This window comes from Doryrhamphus excisus, linkage group LG11 (assembly GCF_037039965.1).
Source record: "Doryrhamphus excisus strain RoL-2023G ecotype Guam linkage group LG11, RoL_Dexc_Guam_v1.1, whole genome shotgun sequence".
Taxonomy (NCBI): domain Eukaryota; kingdom Metazoa; phylum Chordata; class Actinopteri; order Syngnathiformes; family Syngnathidae; genus Doryrhamphus; species Doryrhamphus excisus.
This window is the reverse complement of record NC_136367.1, coordinates 10,679,859-10,701,724: the sequence shown is the minus strand read 5'-3', so window position 1 is coordinate 10,701,724 and position 21,866 is coordinate 10,679,859. Positions and strand designations below refer to the sequence as shown.

General features: G+C 43.5%; 1 protein-coding gene across 6 annotated transcripts in view; it reads right to left on the bottom strand.

The window, feature by feature from the left end:
* The window catches only part of dip2cb (DIP2 acetate--CoA ligase C (putative) b), a 58,534-nt gene extending 36,928 nt beyond the window's left edge, over positions 1–21,606 (bottom strand). For 3 of the 6 annotated variants that reach the window (XM_058087117.2, XM_058087192.2, XM_058087361.2), the window contains exon 1: positions 21,301–21,606. In XM_058087117.2, the coding sequence (XP_057943100.2) occupies positions 21,301–21,541 (241 nt within the window). In that variant the 5' untranslated portion in view covers positions 21,542–21,606. Of the gene's footprint in view, positions 1–4,729; positions 5,296–21,300 lie in introns of those variants that run through there. The other 3 variants (XM_058087278.2, XM_078794738.1, XM_078794739.1) reach the window with 3 other exon arrangements.
* Positions 21,607–21,866: the final 260 nt, after the last annotated feature.

Genomic DNA, 21,866 nt, shown 5'->3' with positions numbered 1-21,866 from the left:
GTGGACATCAACACACACACACACACACACATACACACACGCATACACACATACATACACACACACATACATACATACACACACACACATACATACAACAGCTGCTGCTTAAACACCTCAGATGACCTTCATGTAGGGGGGGTCACAAGACACTCCGTTCATGAGACGAGAGGATAAATGAGATTGCGTCTCCGCGAATGAGACTAGATTTTGACATTACTTTTAAGAAAAATACAATTAAAAATATGAATATTAATATTAATTCATATTTGCCATCTACACCCTTCTGCACGCTGTGTATATCCTACCGACGTTGCCTCCACAACCGAGACAAACAGGCAGACAAAAGAACTTGCACCGTTCATGCCATTGTTCTATGGACCAAACGTACCAAGGTGATGAAACCAAAGGTCAGAGGGAAGGAAGCCTCTTCTTTGCCTATTTGGAGGCAAGAGACAAGGAAAACAGACACGCATGCACATGGCAATATTTGGAGGCTGGCAAAATGATCCATTATGATTCATTCATTTATTAGCGTCCATTAGACGTTGCTTTCTGAAGGACAAATCTTGTCACATTTTAATTGTCCGAGATCTTGTGACACTCCACCCTCTGTCATTCCAACTGTAGATTACATTTCTACCGTGTGTCGTCAAGTGGGTCACACATACACGCATACGCACATAGGCACCATGTTGTTTCCATTTAAAGGCGTGTAAAGATGAAAACTATTTTATCCCAACTTACACAAAACAGATGAATGCAATTTCATTGAGAGTCTACCACAAAAGACGAAAAAAGTGAACACACCCTTTCAAATTAAAAGTTTGTGAGTTGAACATTTTAGTTTATGGGACAAAAACAAACAGTTTCCCTCTCAAACGCTCCAAACAGATGCAAGCCACTCTCTCCTCATATAAGATATATATTTATATATATAGTATGTACTGTATATATGTTGCATTGCAGTAGTATCAGAGTGATTAGCATGGTTAGCGCCCAGCTGCTAAAGCTCAACGAAGGGGACTTGATGACATGATTCACCTTGTGTTGACGACAAAAACAAGAAGATTACTGGTTTCTTCTTTACTTCCCTCTTCTCTGATTCTAATGGTGTCGCTGGGATCCAAACAGCTCCGCACGGAGGAGGGGGCTCATGTTTCATCACATACTCTACATGAGTTAAATGCCTGAGAGGCTCCCGCCTGCTTCGCTGCTACCCTCTGTGTGTGTATGTGTATGTATGTGTGTGTGTGTGTGTGTGTACGTGTGTGTGAAAAGATTCTGGGATTTCCAAAATGGATTTGTCCCGCATGGGGCTGCTCCCATAAGCCCCCACTGTGCAGAGAGATGGAGGACAAAAATAGAAGCTGGGAGAGCGCTGCATTTACTTTTTATTTGCTCTCTCTAGCACCGCATCTCACTTTGGACTTTTTGGTGGTTTGTGTGACGCTGGTGTTATAAAGCAATGCCAGGTGATCTGTTGGAAGAGCAACCATCAATTGTGGCTTGATGAGGTGCGATGACAGCAGCCATGTTGTTTATTACAATGGCTTCCCATCGAAAAGAATGGAAATAGAACTAATCGCTTCCACCATAAAAGTTCAATGAAGTCCATAATAACATTTGAAAGTGGAATACAAGTGTAAAAAGAAGTGAAGCTGTGTAAATAGATAAAAGATTGCTACATGTGATAAGATTGCTGCATGTGAGGAAGCGTATGGTGATGCTTTGAATGAGAGGTCTCTTATTTCAAATCACTTCCTGTATATGGCCACTAGGCGAGTCTAATAAGTGGCAGTACAAACAACGAGAAAGTAAAGATGGCGTGACCACGCCCAAACACGCATGTTTACACAAAGGGAGGTTGATTGTGGCTTGTGATATTTTAAGAGTGAAAGACTGAGCGTGCTTGGTGTCAAATCACACTGACCTTTGACCCACTTGCAGTTCACCGCTCGGGCCCAGGAAGAGCTTTACGACGACACAGCAACTTTTTAAACAACCGCCACTAAACGTGCATGCACACATTTTCACTTTTCACTCTCCACTTTTCTCCACTTTTGTGAGATGTCTCAGCTTTAAAGCAACAAAAGCTTGCACACAATTAGACTCATGTTCAGGATGTTTAGCCTTCTTGTGTGTCTGTGTGTGTGTGTGTGTGCATAGGATGTGGCACACAGGTGTCAGGCACGTGTGGAAACAGGATGTCTGGAAAAATAGCAAGAGGGGACTGAGAAGGTGGACAACTCAGGACGCAGACATCCTGTGGACATCAAGGGACGCTACCATGCTAAAACACACATGAGCCAAACATTCCCAATCCAAATAAGCATTAGCACAGCCTGCTAACCGGTTAACTTAATCTTCGGTACGTGACAAAAAATTTAATAAATACATAAATAATTTATATTAGGAAAGCAGGAAGTGAACAAATGTAACAGTTACTGATTGTAAAAGTACCAGATGCAGGGGTAGGATTTAATAAGCTTTGCTTCTTCCTACTCCTTTTGGACATGTGGAACTGGGAACTGATTATGGGATGCACTCAATTGGAATCTGATGCATGTTCAAATGAAATAAAACCATAACTTATCTGAGCTGAACAGAAAAGATGGGTGTCACTTCTTCATGACCCGATAAGACGTGCAAAAAGAGGAAGCCATCTCCTTTAAGATGGCTGAGGAGGCCCTCTCCTCACCCTTGATGAGATTACTGAGAAGATGTGAATATACCAGGAAGGACTAAACAAGCTGAGAGAACGAGAAGAGCCACTGCATGAAATATTCTCCACTGACTAAAGTAGTGGGAGACCCACAAGAAGTTGGAAACTGGAATAGTCAAAGTAAATCTCAGGACCCCCCATGCTGGTAGTAGTTCCGACTTCCATCGACAACAACAGGCCAGCATGTTTCTAAGGCTGAATCCCAGTTCTACCCCTCATCTTACCAGAGGTATGCAGATTCACGAGGATCAAGTGGTGTCCCAATTCTTGTCAGTGCTTCTCAAATAATGGGGCGGGCCCCCTGGGAGAGGGCGTGGTGAACTGTCAGGGGTTGCAGGGCATGAGTGGCAGGGAATACTTTCAATGTTAGTGCAGACCTGCCAACATGTATACATTTATAGTACTCAATTTGTCTTTTAAATAAAGTCTCCCCATTTTGTTGCATTTTCACTGGTTTCAGTCTGTAAAGTTCAGGAAAATAAAATACATGATCAGTTTCTCTAGAATTTCAGATGGGAGGCGGATGAAAACATTTCTTTCCCTTAGGGGGGAATGACAGAAAAGAATTGAGAAACACTGCGATACGTGCTACGTGCTATAGGCCTTAAAAACCAGTGTGGTCGTTGACAAAAGGCGGAGCTACATCACATCATTGTTTCCACTTTTCTAATTCAAATGTCAGAGGAGTATTTTATATGGGAGGAGTTGCTTGATTATGCAAGTCGCTGTAAGCACTTTGTTTGATGACGTCCGTACGGTGAGCCAACTCAACGCTATTTTCCAAACAATTCCACGGGCAGATGAAACTGCAGCGTGGGCCTGAGTTTGACACGTGTGGCACTTCTGCCGACTAAAGTCAGCCCTCTACTGCACCGCCTGGCATTCCAGTAGCGTTGGAAAGCTAATCTTGGTTTAGCCATTCCCTTGACTTGCCAGGTGAGCCATCAGGTAAATGCAATGACAAAATGGAAAAATAATAGGACTTTGTATTTCTTTTTTATTATTGATTCTCTTTATAAAATATTTCCATATGTATTCCCTTTTCATTTTGGCACCTCCAATATGAACACAAGGTTGGTCTTTGAAGTCATTTCAAGTTTTTCAGTAAAACTGTAACTCCAAAATATTAACATAGCACATATACCATACACATTATACACAACAATATTACCCAATATTTATATATTGGTAAGGTAAACATTATATGTACAGATAGCATAGCTGCAATCTCCCAATAGACCATCACAATTAGTAGCATTGTTACACAATTTTGACATTTGTAAAATTGCATGACTAGAAATGTAATTTAATACCTCATTCATCTCATTCATACTCTACTCCAAATATTCATAAAGTTAAAAAAGCGGTTAAAAGCGGACATTTTAAAAAGATAAATTGCATTTATTATCATTCTCCTATACGACACTAAAGTTGGGTTCGCAGCTAGCGAACGGCACAACACCGCAAGTCTAAGCGCAAGTCTAAGCAAGTCTAAGCGCTTAGACCAACCACAGCCAAGTGGTCGTGCCTGGAGGCGGGCTACGGGTGGAATACATTAAAACAGACCGTTTTCACAGGAAGCACAAAATCCTGGTTGTCGTGTTGTCGCTGCTTAATAGGCGTCCACAACTCAATACGAAGGGCCGAAAAATTAGCATAGTAGGTCCCCTTTAAGATTTTAGATTCATATCAGGCATTAATGTGCTATTTTTGACAGCCCTAATACATAAAATGTCAAATTATTGGTTCTGTGCCACGTGGACAACAAAATATTTCCAACATCCAACTGGAGGAACAGGAAGTAGAGTCAGCAGAAGACGAGTAGCAATTTTTCTGCTTCATATCGGCCAAAATGCGACATTAGAGGTCTTAAATGTGTCGACCTACTAAAGGCTAAGCTCCACCCAGCAACAGCACCACCAGTTAGACAACCTTCTGTCATGTCCATCAATCTTTCATGTGGTCTCCAACACATTCTAACACAACTAACACATTGGGCCCTACCCACTTCCCCACTGGAGAGGTCTCTTGCCGCACATCGTCTGGCATGTCCTCTCCTCCTCCTCCTGTCCTCCTTGTGTCCTCCATCTGACCTCCTGAGACTGGTCTGCATGGACACGACTAGACCACATCACACTTCGGCCCGTATGAGAGAGGAGGGACATGGCAGCCAAGCAAACTAAATGCTAGGAAGATTAGCGAGCTTAAATATCAAGAAAAGTCCGATGCCAACTGTGACACTTTTGCCAGTCAGCTGATGAACTTGCTGCGTGTGGATTGGCTGAAAGGCAAATACTTAATCTCTTGTTTTCTTTGGCCAGCCTCGTCCTCCTACTTTTGTCTTTTCTTAATTCTCTCTCTCTTCAACCTCCATTCTCTGCTGCTGCCGCCTCACCGTCTCCTTTTATGGACCGACTCGTCTCTCTCCTCCAAGTCCTCCTTTAGTCGCTACTCTGTTCCTCAACGAAAGTATTGGGACACCTTCAGGGAGCAAAAAGCTACAACACATTCAATTGGTTGTTGAATGAGGTCATGTTCCAAAAGCAAAGTAAGGGTCTCTTTTAGGGTGGGGCTGGTCCTTGACCTCTCCGAGGCAGACGTTCTGGCAGTGGAGGGTCCTCCATACATGCTAATAACAATACATTATATTTAGCTGTATTTGTATCGCCAAGGCTTCTATTTACAAAAGGCCGGTGGAGGTGGGCCTTCTACTTCACGACGACTACTTCACTCAAATCTATAAAAATGTTAAGAAAAGACTTCACTCAGGAAGCAAAGTACTATAATCCAATCACCTAAGAAGCACAAAGTGTAATGAAGTCATGAAGTATGTGTGTGTGTGTGTGTGATGCGTTCTTGCTAAACAAAGCTGACACTCCACCGACTTGCCAACAGAACTTCATGAAGGCCATGAATTGTTATAATAATAATAATATTATAATAATTATTATAATAATTGTTATAAGTGTGTTACAATGTGCAAACAAGTCAGCTGTGGTATGTGCATATGAGATGTGGCAAAAGCAGTCGTCTACCGTACAAAGTTGAAACAACAAGGATATCCCATGATGTGTTTGTGAGGGAGGGGGAACAGGTATTCCCAAATCTAAAGAAATTTAAATCTAATTTGGGGCTAGAAAATAAATAAACAGATGCCTGGGAAACACTCAGACTGAGTGAGCGTTATGTTGTCGCTAAGTGGAATGTACGCTTTGCAGACTGACCAAAATATAAATGTATCATTTGGAGGTTGACACGAAACAATCTAGTGAGGTTGTGACACTGAGCTCACGTTCCAGCACAATTAGCTTCACCCAAACAGAAAGCTCTGAGGCCTTTGTATGGAAGGCGTCCTGCCAAAACGAAGCTAAACTAATCCAGATTAGCGTTTGGTCAGGCTGAGACTTAATGGCAATCTTATTCATACAATTACCATGGAAGTTTGTATCAAGGTGGATGCGACTGACTCCTTTGCTACTTTTAAGCTTGAATTCAAGTTGCTGGGTCCACAACGTACCGCCCTGTCATGCAAAAATGCAGCATCATTAGTTTCACCCACAAGGCACGCCAAAGATAGCAAACACTCCACTGAGAGAAAGAAGGAACGGGCCAATATTCACTTGTTCACTCAGTTGTGTCTCAATTGGTGCACTTGCATACTAACACTAAGTCCTCTGAGTGTATAAGTGTGTTCCCACTGAGAAGTACAGCAAAATGTAGTACACGGACATAGAACCCAAGAGTGTGCACTGATGGACCCTCAATACAATCCATTTGGCTTTGCCAAAAAAAAAAGCAGGATTAACAATGAAGTCCCACACTGGGGCTGATCCAGTTGACTTAGAAACCAGTTTTTGTATCTAACTTGTGCTGATGCTAACCTGGCTGACTAGATGTCTGTGTATTAATTCCATCAACCAACCATTGTGATGTACATAAATACACATCTTTGGATATTGTCATATTACTCATATTGCTCACTTGTACCAAAGACTTATACAGTACTTTTTTCCCTCCTCACTGGGTTGCGGGGGTAGGCTGGAGCCTATCCCAGCTGACCTCAGGTGAGAGGCGGGGTATGCCAGCCAATCGCAGGGCACATATAGACTAACAAACATTCACACTCTCATTCATACCCAATTTCGTTAGACTTCCCAATGACGCTAACAACTTCATGATTTTGGAAGGTGGGAGGAAACCGGCACCGTGTCCCATGCAGCCCACCACCACAGCTTCAAAAAATCCTAGGCGAAAGCCTAATGGCTGTTTTTTATGATTGGTTGATGAGGTAGTTTGTCAAATTCTGAAAGAAGATTCAAAGACGATTGGAAAGAAAAGCTTCAGGAAAGTCCTTGTTTTCATCTGGACTTTGTTTAAAATGCCTTTTGTCACAGTGATCTGCGTTTCGTTATTTCCTGATCGGAGGCGTACCCCTTGTGAGTAACAACACATCTCCCCAGGACAATGGAGGATGAATTTGGTGTAGAGCCTGTTCATGGCCAACACCGGTTCAACTCCAGATCCGTTCACCACAGTGGAAGTGGGCCAAGAGTGATGAGTGGTGGGCACAGGTGGTGGGATGCTGACAGACGAGCAGAGAGCTGAGTGCCGACTAGAACACTATTGGCTCAGAAAGAAAGAATGTCGCTACTCGCTGCCGAACGAGTGATGACTAACAAGTCTTTTTTCTTTTTCCCGGTGAGACCACAAAATGTCAGAAAGGATTGAAATCGTCACGCTAACAAAACAACATTGAAATGGCGGCTGACGTCCAATGCATTTTTGATTGGCTGACCCGGCGCAAGTGTCCGCTTGGAGCGGCCAACAAGGTCAGGTCGTAAAATTAGGAAACGTTAACAACTGTAAGTACTTCCACGTGTGTACAATGTTGACATCATTGATGGTGAATGTCACATGATGTTAACATGTCACCCTCACACTTCTATTTGTAGCAACACACTGCTTGTGTGTTTGTCACACACACACACACACACACACATTGTACTCATTTGTTACTGCAAAGTCCAGAGGAAGGAAGAAAGGAAGTTAGGGAAGGAACAATAATGATGGTGACATTGAGGTCTCATATTCGTTTCATTTTGTGACGAGCGGGACGGTGGCTTCAGCAACACCAGAAAGGAAAGAAGCAGCCTGGCCGTGTGCAGAGTCAATTAGCAGTTAGTTACCTCATTAAGAAAGTCATTAGCAGAGCGTTCAGAGTGCCAACATCAGCGTTATGTCAGCAACAACGATAATCATCCTCATTAAAACGCAACACTTTCTGACAATTCATGGTTCATATTCATATTTCTATCATGCTGACGCCAAATAAGGTCCATGCTACAGTAGAATGTAGAGTAATCAGAGTGTAAATTTAGCAGCGTTTCCCCACACATTCATTTCTGCCACAAATAAATTTGGACCGCCACAAATAGATTGATCAACCGTGCTCATAAGCACACTGTAAGACACATGGTCGTTATAATAAAGAGAAAATATGATGACAACAAAGATTTGTGTCAATGTTTGTGTTTGAAGGAGGAAGAAACATTTGGAGGTGAAATCCAGAACTTGGAGTCCATGGTCTTTAGTCTCAAGACATGAAGATGAAGATTAGTCGCTTTCAGAACACAGAATGGTATAAAGTGCATATTACTATGCAGTTGCTAATCCTTCAATTATTGTTTAAAATGGTAATGGTAATGGTAATGGTAATGGTAATGGTTTTATTTCATTTGAACATGCATCAGATTACAATTGAGTGCATCCCATAATCAGTTCCCAGTTCCACATGTCCAAAAGGAGTAGGAAGAAGCAAAGCTTATTAAATCCTACCCCTCCATCTGGTTCTTTTACAATCACAAAAATCAAAAATGTATTTTTGTTTTAGTTCATTTTCATTCGTTCATTTTATTTTTACTTAGGTTCAAGGACAATCTATTATCATCAAACCATCTTTTTAGTGTGACCATTTCTCACGCTCGCTCCAGTGCAGCTCGGGACGTTCTTCGATTAAAAAAAATGGAGGCCAGCAATCGGCACTGGCCTGCTGCAGAAAGTTTGTTTTTGATCCAAACTAAATTTCAAGACTGGATGAAGGAAAAACTGGCAATATGGAGTTATTCCAACAAGTGAAAGAAAAACTCTAGGAAGTCGGTATCACATGATGTTGGTGTTTACGTTTTACTGGGCATGCCCCATTGACTATTCTGGTTGATTATAGCGGCGCATGTAGATAGAAGATTGGAATATTCCTTTCCATGTATACCATTGCTTTTGGAAAGGTCATTCGGAAAGATTTGATTGGGAAAGAAAAAAAGTCCTCATGTAAATGTGGCTTGTGACTACATCTTCCTCATCACAAGCACGGCCATTAGACCCAAGTTATTTTCCATAACCATATTCAATTTCACAAATTTATGTTTGTAACAAAAGATTCTTTTTTTTTTTTTAATCGAATCAGAAGCTAAAAAATCTGGATCAGGTTTGTGGTCCTCACAAGATAAAGTGGCCATACATGTGTGTGTGTGTGTGTGTCCTTCATGCACAGCTGAGGCTCGAACAATCAGCCCCACTGTCCTCAGCAGGAATGCATGACTGAATACTGTTGCTGTGTGTGTGAGGACGTCATTGATTAGTTGAAGTGTAATTTAAACTTGATGTTGTCATGAAGTTAGACTGGCAGTTAAGACTTATTATTGTTTACACTAAAGCTTCACTTCATGCTAGGGATGATCCCCCAACATTTGTGTAGGTGTCCATTGCCTCTAAAAGGGACACTCACACGCAGAGAAGAAGATGGCTGTTGTTAGCATGTGTACATATGCATGCACATGTGTGCTATTTGATGTGACATACAATGGCTAGTGTGTGTGTGTTGAAGAGGTAGTCATAGATACCAACACACTGGCAACTCACAAGTACAAAGAGAGCTGTGTGCCCCCTTTATCTCTCTCTCTCACACACACACACACACACACACATGCACACACGCACACAATGATGTGTGATGTCATGTCTTTGAGCCAATCCATGATCCACAAGTAGACATCTGTTCCACAGTCCAAGTGGCACTTTGCATTGCTGGGACTTCATAATAAAAGAAGAACAAATGAAGGAATGAACGCGTGTGATGCCAGCAAAGATGGCCACCAACCTTTATTCATTGGACTTCACTACATCATCACATAGTTCTATGCTGATGTACATCACCATGGCAGCCGTTTAGACCACTTTCACAATAAGGACCATGTAGACCACAGGTCCCCAACCACTGGACCGCAGACCAAAGGAACAATAACGTGGAAGTGGAAGAATACTCGCAACACTAAAGGACAACAGAACAAAACTTAGTGGACTTTTCTCCCTTCAATGTCTCCCAATGCTGAAGGACACTTTTTGGAATGCATCAAAGAAAACGAATGTGACAGTGAAAAGTAAACTGAAATTAGTGGGCGTGTCATGAGACACTCAATTTAGGCCAGACGACACACAAGTTTGGATATACAAGAACGTTGCTCTTAAGACAAGTACAATGAAAAGTTGTTGTCTTTGGGCGAGAAGCGGGGTCCACCCTGGACTGGTGGCCAGCCAATCACAAGGCACATATACACAAACAACCATTCACACTCACATTCATACCTATGGACAATTTGGAGTGGCCAATTAACCTAGCATGTTTTTGGAATGTGGGAGGAAACCGCAGTACCTGGAGAAAACCCACGCATGCACGGGGAGAACATGCAAACTCCACACAGAGATGGCCGTGGGTAGAATTGAACTTGGGTCTCCTAGCTGTGAGGCCCGCACGCTAACCACTCGTCCGCCGTGCAGCCCATGACAATATTTTAATATGACAATTTCTTTTGTACTATGGTTCACTCTTCTGTACTGCTGTGTGCATGCTAGCAGCCCCGCCTCCACCCACCGAGACAAAGAGCCTCCATGACTGACAAAAGGGCTCGCTTCGTTCATGCCGTTGTTCTATGGAGCAAACCAATTCACAGTGAATCCTCTGCTGGCCCCTTTGTGAAGGCGGGAAACAAACATGCAGGCACACGGCAATATATTAAAAATGATGAAGTTCCCATGAGACACTTTTTGTGAATGAGAAATCACGTTTTAATGACATGAGATCTTGTGACAGCCCGATAAATTAGACATTAGGGTTGGGCTTGCAATGATAAGAAAATGACTTATAAATGATAATGACAGATCTCTTGTCATGGATTTGGGAGTACTACTACTACTACTGTGAGTACTGTACAAAGTAATAGTATTTTGGTACACTTTCCTGAAAGCACTTTTATAATCCAGTTTATTTTTATTCAATTACTGTAGGTGTTGGCAGAAAACGTTTTGATTTCATTTGATAAGGAAGCTCTCATTGTTGCCCCCCCCCCCCCCCCCCACACACACAGGAAGGACATACTCCCCCCCCCATGAAAGCTGCCCCCAATGACTGAATGAATGAAAACACACTGCTCTTATTGCTGGGACCTTCTACAAGTGGCATCAAGAGTCGCCCCATCATTCCCACTTTTATGAGCATTGCTGTGGCTTACACACGTCCTGCCTTTCCTTGTGGGACACACACACGTACACACACACACACACACACAGATGTTGGCCTGGCCTGAAGCAAGGCATCTGTTGCTGGTCGTCAGTGAGCACATTCCTCGTCTACAAACACACACTCAAAGTACAAAAATATACAAAATCATTCCTTTGCACACACACACACACACACGCACACACGCACACACACACACATTCCTCCATCCTAAAACAGAAGCCGTCTCCTTGGTTGAGCTTCAGTGTGTGTCTAACCAAGCATCCTTTGTGGGCCATCAAACAGCGGGTAACTGTGAACGTCACACGGCACATCAGGCGTTTAGATCAGGCGTTTAGATCAGGCGTTTAGATCAGGCGTGTAGATCAAGCGTGTAGATCAAGCGTGTAGATCAGGCGTTCATCCGGCTGAGAGTCACGTCTCCTTTCTGACCGCAAACTTCGCTGGGACAACACGTGACACCAATGATGCTGGTCGCGTGTACACGTGATAACAGCTGATGGCTCAACCAAGCAGAGAACACCTCTTCCCTCCAATAGACGTCACAAGGGAATGATGGGAAGTGGAGTCCAGAAGGGCCGGTGTCATGTGACCTACGGGTCCAAGCCAGTTGTCGATTTTGTGTGGAGTTTTTTCTGCCCAACTTGTGACTTTTGGTGCACACAGTTGGCTTTTTGGACTCTACGGTTGCTGACACAGCAAAAAAATCTGAGAAATCTGATTTGCTGATAAAAACCCGAAGCGTATGAAAGGTGAAGAGAAAGGCTGGAAATCGTCAACAAAGAAGACATTTAGTTGTCAAATCATGTGGTCTTTTCACGCCATGTCAACCTCTCTCTCTTGTTACCCGCGGCAACAGCTGGTTGCTAAGCACGGACCTAATAAACATCTTTATTCATGCCCAAACAGTCGCATCTTTGTAATAAATAAACACAATTTATTTCAATGACTGCAGAATAAAGTCAACCCATAGTTGACAATCAACCCTTGTTCAAACACGTCGTCCTACTTCCTACGTTGTGTCTTGGTTCAGCACCAAGCAGCATGACTGGTTCTGGTCCAAATCAACAGCAGGGTCCGCCCTGGACTGGTGGCCAGCCAATCACAGGGCACATATAAACAAACAACCATTCACACTCACATTCATACCTATGGACAATTTGGAGTGGCCAATTAACCTAGCATGTTTTTGGAATGTGGGAGGAAACCGGAGTACCCGGAGAAAACCCACGCATGCACGGGGAGAACATGCAAACTCCACACAGAGATGGCCAAGCAGAGATACGAACGCAAGTCTTCCCGACCTCCTGACTGTGCGGCCTACATGCTAACCACTCGTCCATCGTGCGGCCCAAGTTTAAAACAATATCTTATAAACTTTATCAGTTCTACCAACAGAATACAACAAATACTACAAGTAATATTACACTTTTTTCTTCCATGTTTACCTGTGAGAGCGTACTGAATAGCAACCTGTCCGCTCATTGGCCGGTCAACGATACTGATTGGTCCTCATGTGAGCGAAAGAGATGGAAAGTTGACTTGCTAATATTTTATAATTAAACTCAGGACATGTTTTATATAGATATATATTTTCTTTTTTAATAAAAGTGGACTTGTGAATGGCGTATAGAAGGGTTTAGATTCTGTTCCACAGATGGCGCTAATGCACACCAAAGCTGCTTGCCAACCGCCAATAAACAACAGAAGAAGAAAAACACCACGAAGAAGAAGGCACCCTGACAGCTTTCTGTTTGGGCGGGTACAAGATACCTCAATCGGAATGGGGAAAGGAATACCACTGCTGGGAAACCGATTATACGTTCTTTGGGATTGGCACTTTTCTTTGGGAATGAGGTGTATACAAAGGTTACATTCTTTCCGTTTGAGCAAACAAACCCAATGCAATTGGAATATTTGGCTCCATGTATACGTGGATACTGACTGGCTTGCTAGCCAAGGCAGCCGAAGATCTTTTATTCTATTCTATTCTATTATTTTTATCAGATTTTTATTCACAAGGTGGCTATTGCTGTGTCTCAAATGAAATACTTGCATCGGTACACTTTAATAAGTATACTGTGTACACAGTGTACCTGTTCCTTATTGTGTAAATGTTGATAATGTAGTACTATTCCAAATTCATTCCTATCATTGTACACCTACTTGACGATGACAATATAGACACCATGCACCAGATTGGGTCCACAAGAACGAGCGGAGACGGTTCACTGATTCTTGGTCACGACAATGTCAGAAAGGAAACACTGGCCAGTTTGGCCCAGTTCAGCCACGAAATATAAATATAAAATATAAATAAATATAAAATATAACAACATACACATATAAAATAAACTAACTAATTAATATGCTGATATAGTTCATCTTCAAACAGCTAAAATAATGCATAAGGCTAAAAATAAGCAATGAGCTAAAAATGTCATCCAATACTTCTCTACAAGAGAGGAGAAATATGATCTCAGGGAAGAAGTACATTTGAAACACTTCTATGCTAGGACTACGTTATGCTAGCCATAGCATTTCAGTATGTGGAATCAAACTATGGAATGGATTGAGTAAGGAAATCAAACAATGCACAACGATGAGCCAATTCAAGAAACAATACAAGCAGTTGATGTTTGCTAAATACAAGGATGAAGAGTCTTGAACCAGTCATGATGTGCTATATATATCACTATATTGACACTTACTATGGTACCCATTATGGCATTGGATGCTCATATCATATGTACCATATCCTCGTACCGAAGTATGAGGTGCATTATTTAAAAAATGGAAGTTTGATGGAATTATGGTATTATGGAAAGCAGGAAGTGAACAAATGTAACAGTTAGTGATTGTAAAAGTACCAGATGGAGGGGTAGGATTTAATAAGCTTTGCTTCTTCCTACTCCTTTTGGACATGTGGAACTGGGAACTGATTATGGGATGCACTCAATTGTAATCTGATGCATGTTCAAATGACATAAAACCATTACCATTACCATTACCAAAAAATGTACCTGTCCATGTGAGGGGGCAGGAGTGTATGAGTATTCACCCCTCCATGGTGAGGGGGGAGGGCAGTGGTGTGTGTGTGGGGGGGGGGGGCAACAGACATCAGCAGCCTAACAACCTGTGGGTAAAAGCTGTTGAGTCGTATTGTTGTGCTCCTGATGCTCCTCCTCCTTCGGCTTGAGGGAGGGAGGTGCATCGGCATTATTCCTATCATTGATCTTCAGCTAGCAGTGCAGTAGCTCGTCTATGACAGCAGTATGACAAATATGTTTTATTTTAATATTGTTTTAGTCACAGTTTTATCTCTTTGCTTTGCATGTGTGTGTATTTGTGTGTGTGTGTGTGTCTTCCTGCAGATCCATAATCCCCTAATCTAATCAGATCATTCTGAATTGACACAGGCCCTGCTTGTCCGTCTTATTTAGCATCTGACTGAACTTAGCTTGTCTCAAGGTCTTTTCTGGTCTTTCAAGGTACTTTTGTGGGGAATTGTGCCACATGTTTGTGTAATTGTAATAAGGCTATAAGAGCGATGCTATCATGCTATCATGTCAGTAGGTCTGTCACGATAATAGATATATGGATTTATCAAAGGCTAAAAAAAACATGTCGGTAATTATGAGTCCTGGATAAATTGCTCCATCTCTCTGTGGTACACAGGCTGGATGACATGAGGCTTCGCTGGGCATGTGCCTGTATGCATTGGCTAAATGAACACAAAAGAGAGTAAGCATCTTTTCTTTGTGGAGGTGGGGGCAACACGGAATGCTAGCAGTTAGCGAGCAGACGTGAACGTGAATGAGGGCACAAAGGCGATAGTTGAATGCCACAGTTCCAACGTGGATGTGCAGCACAGCCTTCCCTAAGGAGGCTTTTGATCGGTGGAGTCAATTTGAAACCAAACAGCGCAAGTGGTCCACAAAAAGCCGAGATGTCTTTTGTGACCCCCCCCCGAGCTGCCATAGCTTGTGCAGTGAAGTTGCACTGTCTTGTATTCAAACACGTTATGACGCAAAAGGATGGCTAGCATCTAAACCCGCCTAATCCGTGCGGTTGGTCATATCCGTTATCCGGGCTGCAGTTATGGAATATTTTAGTAAGCGACTATTCTATGCATTTTAACTGGATATCATCCCATATATCAGATATATATATAGATATATCAGAACGGCTTTTTTCAGGCCCATAAATCCTGTATCAGCCTGGCTCTAGTAGGAAGACCAGGACTGAGTGTGGTCCTACGGACTCGCTTGCCTGGTTGTGAGAGCCAACTAAACAAAATGTAACGTGAGACTCCTGGGACAAGGCGGACTGTGGAGTCGAGTTGGGGCAGCGGTCACATGATGCTATTGATAACCCAACTGAAGGCGAGCGTCGACTCTGATTGGGTTCTTGTTGGGCTTAAGACGGGAAAACGATGAAATAATGGAGCATCCTTTTTGTGCCCCAACAAAGACCTGAAAGCATCATCAGTGTGGGTGGGGTGGGGGGGTTCACAACCATCCATCTTCATCAACACGTCAGCTTTGAGCAGGAAGACACCCCAACTTTCTCCTCACATTCAAAGTGATGGGACAAAAGGACCAAATACGTAATCCTTTTTTTCTTTCCGCAGAGACAACGTTCAACCCGACAACTTCTTCTTCTCAGGAGAATCTTTTGTTTGGACGACTTTCCCACAGTCTGAGCTTGTTTGTTGCTCCATGGACAGGGAGGGAGGTCTCCATTGGTACAGGAGGCAGTGACCGGATGAATGCTCAAAATGGTGGACTCAAGTATTCCATTTGAGACGCCACCGAGGTTCTGTCCTCTGGAGGACACGGCAGCCGGGAGTGGAAATCCTTGTTTTGTGTGTAGGCGGGACCAGATTGATGACATCATATCATAATCAATTAATGAAAGTCAAGAAAGGACAACAATGGAGGACATGTTTTTATGGAAGTGACCATTCCCTGTCTATCCATCAACACGCCGTCTAGTACCGCCCCTTTTAAGGCTGCCAAAGAGTGACAGTTATTTTCAACACGAACACCTGAACAAAGTAAATAGTAAACCCCCCCCGTGTGCCTCAGACACTGGAACGCCTTGCCGCACCCGTCTGACACGACAGGTTTATTTCCATATGTAAAAACGCCACCTGGCAGATCTCCAAACCACCAACCGTCTTTCCCGACAAGATGGTTGGGGTGCGGCGTTGCTCCACGGCGAGCGGCAGAGCCTGAAGAAGACTGTGTCCCTGCCTGATCCCACGTCATGTGACTGATCCAGGTCCACTTTGCTCCAACATTCCTACAGCTGAGATGTTCACTTCCTGCTGTGTCCAACTTTCCGTGAACAGATGGCGAGGTGGCGTGGCGAGGGTTCTGCCTCCGTGACACGTCGTTGCTCACAGGACCACAAATCATGAGCGCTTCCTGGCAGGCCGGCGGCCCACCGGACTCTGCGCCACTTCCAGCTCGTCAAACAGGGCGCCAAAGGTCTGACGCGCCAGAAAACGTCAGCGGCAAACGGGCCAGAGCGCTGTCGTTAACATTCCCGCCGCAACGATGAAGGAACTCTGAGGAAGATTCCAGAGAGAAAGACACAGATGGAATTCATCGCCCACCTCCTTCTCTGACCTACTGGTACCAGCGCCAGAACGCTTTCAAGCGTCAGCAGGGAACCTCAGCACTAACATTGCTGACGCAGCATCAGGGCATCCATCACGCGCTTCCCGACCTTCGTACATCAGGCAAAGACTTTCAGAGCTTGGACGTGTGGAGGACACCTGGCGGTGATAGCTGGCGACTTGATGGGTATGGCGTGGAGATGGGCGTGGAGATGGGCGTGGAGATGGGCGGGACACGAGACGCTGACCATCTCATCGAATGGTCTTCTTTCAGATGATTGATTACACCACAGCCCTCATTTCCGCTGCATTCGCTTCAAACAAACTATTGCTCCCCTCTAGACCCCCGCCAGGCCCCCTCCAGCCCCCCTCCAGCGGTGCCAAGCGCCAGAGAGTGAAGACAAGGAGCGTCTGAGTCCTGCAATGATGCAATCTGACAGCAATACCAACCACGTCTCCAAACGTGCCTCCCTGCTGCCCCAAGGATGACATCACCACCCTCACCAAAACCCTGCAACATCCAACACCCCAAAAGTCACACCAAAAGTGTGTGTGTGGGGGGGGTACATGACATGTTAATGATGACATTGATAATGTATAAAATCTGTTTTTTTTTACTTTTTAGACTAATTTTACCACCTGGATGGCTACTTTTTATGTCCGTGAATAAAATGGCCATTCATTAAATACAAAAACACAAAAACTTGTGGTTAAGGAAGACGTACTTCCTGATCCAATTCCAACTGCTTTATTAAAACTATATAAACTAAGCTAAGTCAGACAACATCCATCAGGATCGCTGGCGAGTACGTTTTTTGGCCGACTTATCCGGTGTTTCCAGTAGCCGCTTTGACATGTTTGGTTTGGGGGGGGGGTTCATGTTTGTGAAGAAATTCTGTAAAGATATTTCCTAATATGTCAATTCTGTGAGATTCTCATTTAAGAGTAAATTCTGTAATGTTCTGTTTGTAATTCTGGAGGAGGTGGAATGTTAATTAGGATAATGTTGAAAGTTTTAATTAGTTTTAATTAATGTTATGAAGATGATGAAAGTTTTTATTAGGATAATGTTGATGAGGATGATGAAAGTATTGATTAGGATAATGATGATGAGGATGATGAAGTTATAATTAGGATAATGATGATGATGATGATGAAAGTATTGATTAGGATAATGATGATGAGGATGATGAAAGTATTGATTAGGATAATGTTGATGATGATGAAAGTATTAATTAGGATAATGATGATGATGAAAGTATTAATTAGGATAATGATGATGATGATGAAAGTATTAATTAGGATAATGATGATGATGATGAAAGTATTAATTAGGATAATGATGATGATGATTAAAGTATTAATTAGAATACTGATGATGAGAATAAGGAGAATCTTAACTAGGATGCTGATGATGAGGATGGAGTCGTATGAATGGCTTAGTGTCTAACCCCGGGTGCCCTTTCTGATGCAACCCTGGCCAGGAATCGAACCTGTATCATTGCACCACCAGGATAGAATGATGAGAATAATGAGCTGGATGACCATTAGAATGAAGAAGGTAATTAGGATGACGCTGATGAGAATGATGGTAATAAAGATGAGGATGAGGAGGATGTCACGGTGTATAGTAAAGATGAGGATGAGGAGGATGTCACGGTGTATAGTAAAGATGAGGATGAGGAGGATGTCACGGTGTATAGTAAAGATGAGGATGAGGAGGATGTCACGGTGTATAATGAAGATGAGGATGAGGAGGATGTCACGGCGTATAATGAAGATGAGGATGAGGAGGATGTCACGGCGTATAATGAAGATGAGGATGAGGAGGATGTCACGGCGTATAATAAAGATGAGGATGAGGAGGATGTCACGATGTATAATAAAGATGAGGATGAGGAGGATGTCACGGTGTATAATAAAGATGAGGATGAGGAGGATGTCACGGCGTATAATGAAGATGAGGATGAGGAGGATGTCACGGTGTATAATGAAGATGAGGATGAGGAGGATGTCATGTGTATAATAAAGATGAGGATGAGGAGGATGTCATGGTGTATAATAAAGATGAGGATGAGGAGGATGTCATGGTGTATAATAAAGATGAGGATGAGGAGGATGTCATGGTGTATAATAAAGATGAAGATGAGGAGGATGTCACGGTGTATAATAAAGATGAGGATGAGGAGGATGTCACGGTGTATAATAAAGATGAGGATGAGGAGGATGTCATGGTGTATAATAAAGATGAGGATGAGGAGGATGTCACGGTGTATAGTAAAGATGAGGATGAGGAGGATGTCACGGTGTATAGTAAAGATGTAAAGATGAGGAGGATGTCACGGTGTATAGTAAAGATGTAAAGATGAGGATGTCACGGTGTATAGTAAAGATGAGGATGAGGAGGATGTCACGGTGTATAGTAAAGATGAGGATGAGGAGGATGTCACGGTGTATAATAAAGATGAGGATGAGGAGGATGTCACGGTGTATAGTAAAGATGAGGATGAGGAGGATGTCATGGTGTATAGTAAAGATGAGGATGAGGAGGATGTCATGGTGTATAGTAAAGATGAGGATGAGGAGGATGTCATGGTGTATAATAAAGATGAGGATGAGGAGGATGTCACGGTGTATAATAAAGATGAGGATGAGGAGGATGTCACGGTGTATAATAAAGATGAGGATGAGGAGGATGTCACGGCGTATAGTAAAGATGAGGATGAGGAGGATGTCACGGTGTATAGTAAAGATGAGGATGAGGAGGATGTCATGGTGTATAATAAAGATGAGGATGAGGAGGATGTCACGGTGTATAATAAAGATGAGGATGAGGAGGATGTCACGGTGTATAGTAAAGATGAGGATGAGGAGGATGTCACGGTGTATAGTAAAGATGAGGATGAGGAGGATGTCACGGTGTATAGTAAAGATGAGGATGATGTTGTGACGAGGTGAAGATTTTGCTCCAGTTTGGGTAGTAAGGTTAGAGGTGAGAGGTCAAGGGTCAAGGGTCTGTCACTCAGGCGGATCCAAGATGGCAGCATCTAAGAATGTGTGAGCATTCTAAGGCACCGCAGGAAGGAAGAGAGGGAATGACGTCTCTATGGTAACAGGCGGGGTGAAGTCATGAGGACGCCAACATGGACGCCGTTGTTGAAGTAGTGTTGATGAGGTCAGGAAGATAAAAAAGATCACAATGAAGCTGACTGGCCACCTGACCATTAAGCCCCGCCCCCACTTCAGGACAGAAGATGCGTGGAAATGACGAAAATAGGTCAGTCTGCAGGATGCTGGAAGCTCAGTAAGTAAATAATGCAGTGGGTCACGTGACCTCATTTCCACGGCTTGTTTATATGGCCGCAGAAATAAAGACAGAAGATGCTGGAATGTGTGTCATCTTCCACCCCCCCATTCCCATTCCCATCGCCACGTTTTCTCTCAGCTTCAGGAATCAGCTGATGTTTTGGTGAGGAAGGAGACGGCTGCAGCTGAAATATGACACGACGCTCCGCCACACGCTGACAGCCATGTGACGCAGCCGCAGGAGGAAGAAGTGCTTGATGGGAAAATCAATACGGACGCCGCCTGCCGGGATAATGCGAGAGACGCCGCAACATGATGGAGGTCTTCACGAGGAAGCAGCTAGAGAGGACTTTCCAGGAGGGACGTTATTTAATTCCCCTTGGAGATTGGAACATTCCTGTCATGCACTTTTGCTGCTTGTTTGCTTCTAGAAGAAATTCAGGTACCCTTGGGCCCGTGTACTAAAAAATCATACAAAATACGTTTAAATCTGAATAGAAAGTAACTAGAAACCTTAGAGAGACTTCCCAGCATGAAACAGTCGTGATTGAACACGAATAAATTGTGTAGAAGTGCCATCATGAATAAGTCATACTAGAGGACCACAACACATCCCACAGGGCATCCTTCACCTGTGTGATGCTATTTAGGTCAAAGGCTTCCACTAATGAGGTCAGCTCAAACCCAAACGTATTTTAAATAACACGAAAACTGACATTTCCTAACTTGATAAGACGGAGAAGCTGGTGTGGTCCCATGCTGACATACTGGCACCATCCAAACCATCTGGGCACACTGGAGTACACAATCAAAGTCAACCATACTTGGCACCACATGTTGGTGTCCAACGTTAGCAAGAAGTGCACAAAAACTTCTGTATGCTGAAAAGTTCGTGTTATTCAAAACGGCCAATGTAGTCCAAATGTTGCTCCGTTTCACTAGAAGGTCTTCTCCACCCAAGCACCACCAACAACTTCAACTTGACCCTTCACCTCTGACCAACCACCGACTCGCAGCCGGCTGAGCAGACAGACGAACCACCGAGCACGGCGGGGGAATTCGGCCACTCACCTTCGGATAACTCCAACTCCAGCTCGGCCAGTTTGGCCCGAACCTCGACGGGTATCGGCACCGGGTCCCTGTCCGCCATTCCGCCGTCGTCAGGCGCTTTAAATGTGTTTGCGGAGCCTCTTTGGCCGTCTTTTGTCCCCGTCAAATCCTCACGAAAAGATCCACAAAAAAGTGTCGGAACCTCGCAGCTCAAGTGCTGCAGCAGCGCTGCTCGGTGGCCTTCTGAAACCGTCAAGTTCATACCGACGTAATGCAGCTTCTTCCGGTGATCCGCCTAACAAAATAAGAGGGCCGCTGACAAAAACAACGCCACTGCGGCCACGCTGTGACCAACGTGCAGATATAGATGACCATGCGCTTTCCGGCCGCTAACCTTAAACGCCCTACGTACTTTTATCATATACAACTAGTATCTGCTTGGCTAGTCTAAATGGCACTAGTGTACATATCAAGTACTGTACAACATATTGCATGTACTTTCCGTTTCAGATCAAACATTACAAAAACGGATTTGTTAGTGCTTAGAGTATCTGGAAAAAATCTTGCCATTTTCGTCATGTTCGTGA